The following is a 4,837-nucleotide window of genomic DNA, read 5'->3' as shown; positions in this document are numbered from 1 at the left end:
AACAAAAGACAGGCATATGAGCTGAACAGTTACATTAGGCAGATGCACTCCTTGGAGAGATCAGTCATGGAGAATAGAAGAGTTGTATATGCATGGAGAGACAGCTTGAGAGGCAGGGGTGCATGGGAGGGAAGAACACAGGGAAGAGGTAACTATGGGGAAGAAGTGGAGGAGAGCTGTTGCGTCATTGGAAATTGCAGTCAATGTCATGAGACAAAGTGTATGTGAGCTGCTATATGGAAAGTGAATTTGCTCTGTAAACTCTGACCCAAATCACAATAAAAATTTTTTTAAAAAAGAATGTCCATATATATAATAGAGCTAACAGAGCAAAGTTATGATAACTTTTAGCCACAGCCAACCGCCCTAAGGAGCGAGTTGGTAGGCCCATGGGCATGGGACCATCGTCATGGGGGACAGCAAGCTCAACTGGCAAATTACACTACAGAAAAACATTGTTCTACATCCTACTTTGGTGAGTAATGACTGGGGTCTTAAAAATTTGCAAGTGAAACTCAAAATTGTTTGGAGGCAAAAAAAAAAAAAAAGAAGGTGGGGTCCAGGTTTGCTGGTCCAATGGAGCCTGGTGTAACCACTGAGACTATGGCCCCTAGTTGCCCTTCAGGTCTGGAATTGAACCCACAACTGTGGTTTCCAGCCAAACAAAGTACAGGCATGTGAGTTAAACATTTACCTCAAGTAGACACACGCCCTGGAGAGAACAATCATGGGAGAAGGAAGGGCTGCTTATGCACAGGAAGATAGCTCAGGGTGCAGAAGAGTATGAAGGGATGGACACTGGGAGGAGGTAACTATGGGGAGGAAGTGGGAGGGGAGCTGCTGCATTGTAAATTTTGGTCAATGACATGAGACAAAGTATATGTGAACTGCTGTATAAAAAGTGAATTTACTCTGTAAATCTTCACCCAAATCCTAATAATAAAAAAAAAAAAAAAATTTGCAAGTGGCCATCTGAGATGCAACAACTGGTCTCTCCTCATCTGGAGCAAAGAAGAATGAAGAAACCCAAAGACACATATAGCACCAATTCTTCCAAGGGATTGGTGGACTATGGGAACCTCAGCCTACATGACCCTGAGGCCAGAAGAACTCGATGGTGCCCTGCTACCACCATCAACCACTCAGAAAGGGATCAGTGTAGGAGATTCTGGATCGAGTAGGAGAAAAATGTGGAACAAAAATCAACATCATAAAAAAGACCAGGCTTACTATTCTGACAGAGCGTGGTGAAACTCCTGAGACTATGGCCCCTAGTCACTCTTTGGGCCTGGAATTGAACACACTCCTGTGGCTTCCAGCCAAACAGAAGCTAGGCATATAGGAAAGAAGGACAGAGGGAAGAGGTAACTATAAGGAGGAAGTAGGAAGAGAGCTGTTACATTATGGGGATTGAAAATCAATGTCATGGGAAAACTGAACAGAAAATAAATTTTCTCTGTAAACTTTCACCCAAATCATAATTAAAAAAACAAAAGACCAGGCTTAGTGGTCTGATGGAGACTGATGAAATCTATGAGACCATGGCCCCCAGTCACCCTTTGGGCCTGGAACTAAACTAACTCCCATGGCTTCTAGCCAAACAACAGATAAGCATATGGGGTGAACATTTACAGCAGGTAGGTACGCTCCTTAGAATACTCAACCATAGCCTATCAGTGGAGCAGTATTTGCACAGTGAAATAGCTCAGAGGGCAGGAATGCATGGGAAAGAAGAACACAGGGAAAAGGTAGCCACAAGGAGGAAGTGGGAAGAGGGCTGTTACACTGTGGACATTCCAATTAATGTCATGAAACAAACTGTATATGAATTGTTGTACAGAAAATAAATTTGCTCTGTAAACTTTGACCAAAATCACAATAAAAATAAAAGGAAAGCAAAATTAAGGCTATATAGGTAATCACTGTACTATTCTTTAAACTTTTTTGTAGGTTGGAAAATTTCAAAATAAGTAGTATGAAAAAATAAGCAAATGCAACTTCTGAGTAAACAAAAGTTTAAATATAACACCAAAACTGTATCACAGAATGTTTTTGTGGTTAAACCTTTCCTAACTTTAGTTATTAATGCTACTTCAATATTTATAACAGAAAAATATTAGTACTAAAACACTGATGTCCAATAGAACTTTCTGTGAAGATGGAAATGTTCTGTATGTAGGCTACAGTAGCTACTAGGCACAGGTGGCTACAGAGTACTGGGCATGTGGCTAGAGTGACACTGTGGCTAGGAATGGAATTCTAAATTTTAAATAATCTCATGTGCCTACTGTCTACTATACTGGAGAGGGCAGTGTCAAAATGTTAAGGAAAAATACAAATCCTATAATCAATAATTTCAAATATGTTAAAAAAAATTAAGATAAGCAGGAAGTACTCAAAACACACAACTCTTTCCCATCTATGTACTTTTCAAAGGTTGTCAAATTTTCTATAAGATATAATCAAGAAAATAACTTAAAAAAAGTCAGTGCTATATCTAAATTAATCACTAACAAAATCAAATTGACTCTTGAATCTTCATTACAAACACTGAGTTGGATGGATTAATTTTACTGCAGTTATTAAGAGTTACATAAAATACTGTCAAATATTGGGGATAAAAAATACACTTTTGTGGTGGTTAAGTTTGTCAACTTGGCTGGGCCTGGTTGAGTGGCTAGGCAGCTGGTAGTAGTTATTCCCCATGAGGACTGGCAATCAACGCTATGGTGGGACCTACCACAAGCAGCTGAGTAGCTGCTTTAGGGATGTGGTCTGCTTCCCGTATATAAGAAACAACTTTGAGCCTGAACCCTGCATGAAGCTGTGTCGTTCAGCAGCCAGCCATGCTCTGCCAACATTGGGACTTTCAATGGACTTGAATTAATGGCCTGCTGTGTGGTTTGGTGACATCGGGACTGTGCCATTTTATTTGTCGACCTTAGGTCTGTCAGCTTCAGCAGCAAGCAGCTGCCTGAGTGAAGAGATGCCTCTAGTTTCAGTGGGCCAGGAGCAAGAGGCAGAGCTGAAGCCCAAGGTCAAGGGGCTTTCACACAGCCCCTAGAGACTGCATTTTGAACTTGGACTTCTAGCTTCCCGAACTGTAAGAGAATAAACTCCTGTTTGTTCAAGCCATCCCATTTGTTGTATTTCCGTTAGAACAGAACTAGGTAACCAGAACAACTTTCTTTTCTCAAATCTGAGGAAATACTTATAAACAAAAACATTTAAGTGAAATGGTCTTACATTCCAGTCACCACTGAGGATATCTGCAAAACTCAGAAATTCACTGGCTCTCACGACATCATCTATTTCCACGAAGAAATCTATGTAGTTTTGGTGAAGATATAAATTAAATAACTCTCCTGGCATGTGTGACATTTCTACTACCTCCTATAAAAGAAATATATATGTTTTACAGTATATAGTCCCATCAACAACAAAATTAAAATTCAGAAAAAAACAAAAAATATATATAAATGTATACGTGTATACATAATTTTTGTTAAAACATGCAGTGGTCAAATATACATACACATAAATTATATAAATAATATGTATTTCTTAAATAGCACTAAATACCACTAGACACTTTACCTCAGGCTGAATAACTAATGTATCCCGTTCATACTCTGATAAATGAGAAGGCAACCGAGGTGAGTCTAATTCTGTTAAAGATGCTCCTATAAAAAAATTTTTGTAGTTATTAAAGATAAGACCATTTTTATAATAATATATTTCTTATATAAAGATTTCCAACACTTTAAGCACATAATACCAAAAATAACTTAAAAATAAAGAACATAAATAACAAAACAACTAGAAACTTGTGAGTTGGCTATCCTATCATAATTAGTGAGAACTAAATTTGGGAGACTTTAAAATAATCCATTATTCAAACACTCCCATTTCACTTTGTAGCTCTAGGTTACTTTCTCCCTTTTATTTACTAAGTAGAAAGATGCTGCTTTCTGAATAAGAGAATGGAACCTCACTCCCTAAAGGAAGAAGTTATAAATGAATGCTGGGAAAGAAAAAGAAAGGATAGAGAAGTTTCAGGTGGGCAAGGTGAGTGAGGTGCAGAAGTAAGACGATCTTTGGATACAGGGAGGCCTCCACTGCCACCTAAGTGATTCCATTTCATTTTCCTCCTCCAAAATCGTAAGATTTTTTTTTTGGTTTGCTTTAGAATCATAAGAAAGGTTCTGGTGGTGTAGTGGTTAAGGCATTTGGCTGCTAACCAGAAGGTTGGTGACTTGAACCCACAAGCTGCTCCACAGAAGAAGACTGGGCAGTTTGCTTCTGTAAAGATTTATAGCCTTGGAAACCCAGCAGAGGTTCCTGAGTCAGAAGACTTGATGGCAGTGAGCTTGTTTTTTTTTTTTTTTTGAGAATCTTAAGAATAAAAAGTGGTACCTGTAACACAAAGAAATGGAGCCAGCACTGTGCTAAAGGAAGGGCAATTAGGGAGCTTAGAAATGAGCAGTAGGGTGTGGAGGGGCTAAGAAGAAGTAGGTATCAAAGACCACCAAAGAGGGTAATGAACATCTCCAACTGGAAAGACAGCAAGCTAGTGAAGAGTATAGAGGAAGATCAGAGGAGCCAAGAAAACCCCAAGCTACTTGGCAATCTGTCTGGAGCCCTGGCAGCTGCTGCCAAAAGGGCATTGGGCTGACCTACACTTGCTACTAAAGTTTAGATGGATTAATGTCTTCCCTGAAGCATACTATTATTTTAAAGGTTTACTAACAGTAGTTTCTTTTTACATTTAATCCCACTCATAGCCAGAAAAATACTTTATCTAAACATATTCTCCTGCTGTGGAGTAGGCCTTGCC

At 39.1% G+C, this 4,837-nt stretch overlaps 1 protein-coding gene across 1 annotated transcript in view; it reads right to left on the bottom strand.

Annotated features, from left to right (window-relative positions):
* Positions 1–4,837, bottom strand: part of RAD17 (RAD17 checkpoint clamp loader component) — a 93,635-nt gene that overhangs the window by 31,563 nt on the left and 57,235 nt on the right. The window contains exons 11-12 of the mRNA XM_007943361.2: positions 3,598–3,683; positions 3,247–3,393 (exon numbers count right to left, since the gene is read on the bottom strand). Coding sequence (XP_007941552.2) covers positions 3,247–3,393; positions 3,598–3,683 — 233 coding nt within the window. The remainder of the gene's footprint in view (positions 1–3,246; positions 3,394–3,597; positions 3,684–4,837) is intronic.

This window comes from Orycteropus afer, unplaced genomic scaffold (assembly GCF_000298275.1).
Source record: "Orycteropus afer afer isolate SDZICR_OR568_19922 unplaced genomic scaffold, OryAfe1.0 scaffold00104, whole genome shotgun sequence".
NCBI lineage: Eukaryota > Metazoa > Chordata > Mammalia > Tubulidentata > Orycteropodidae > Orycteropus > Orycteropus afer.
This window is presented reverse-complemented; position numbering and strand designations above follow the sequence as displayed.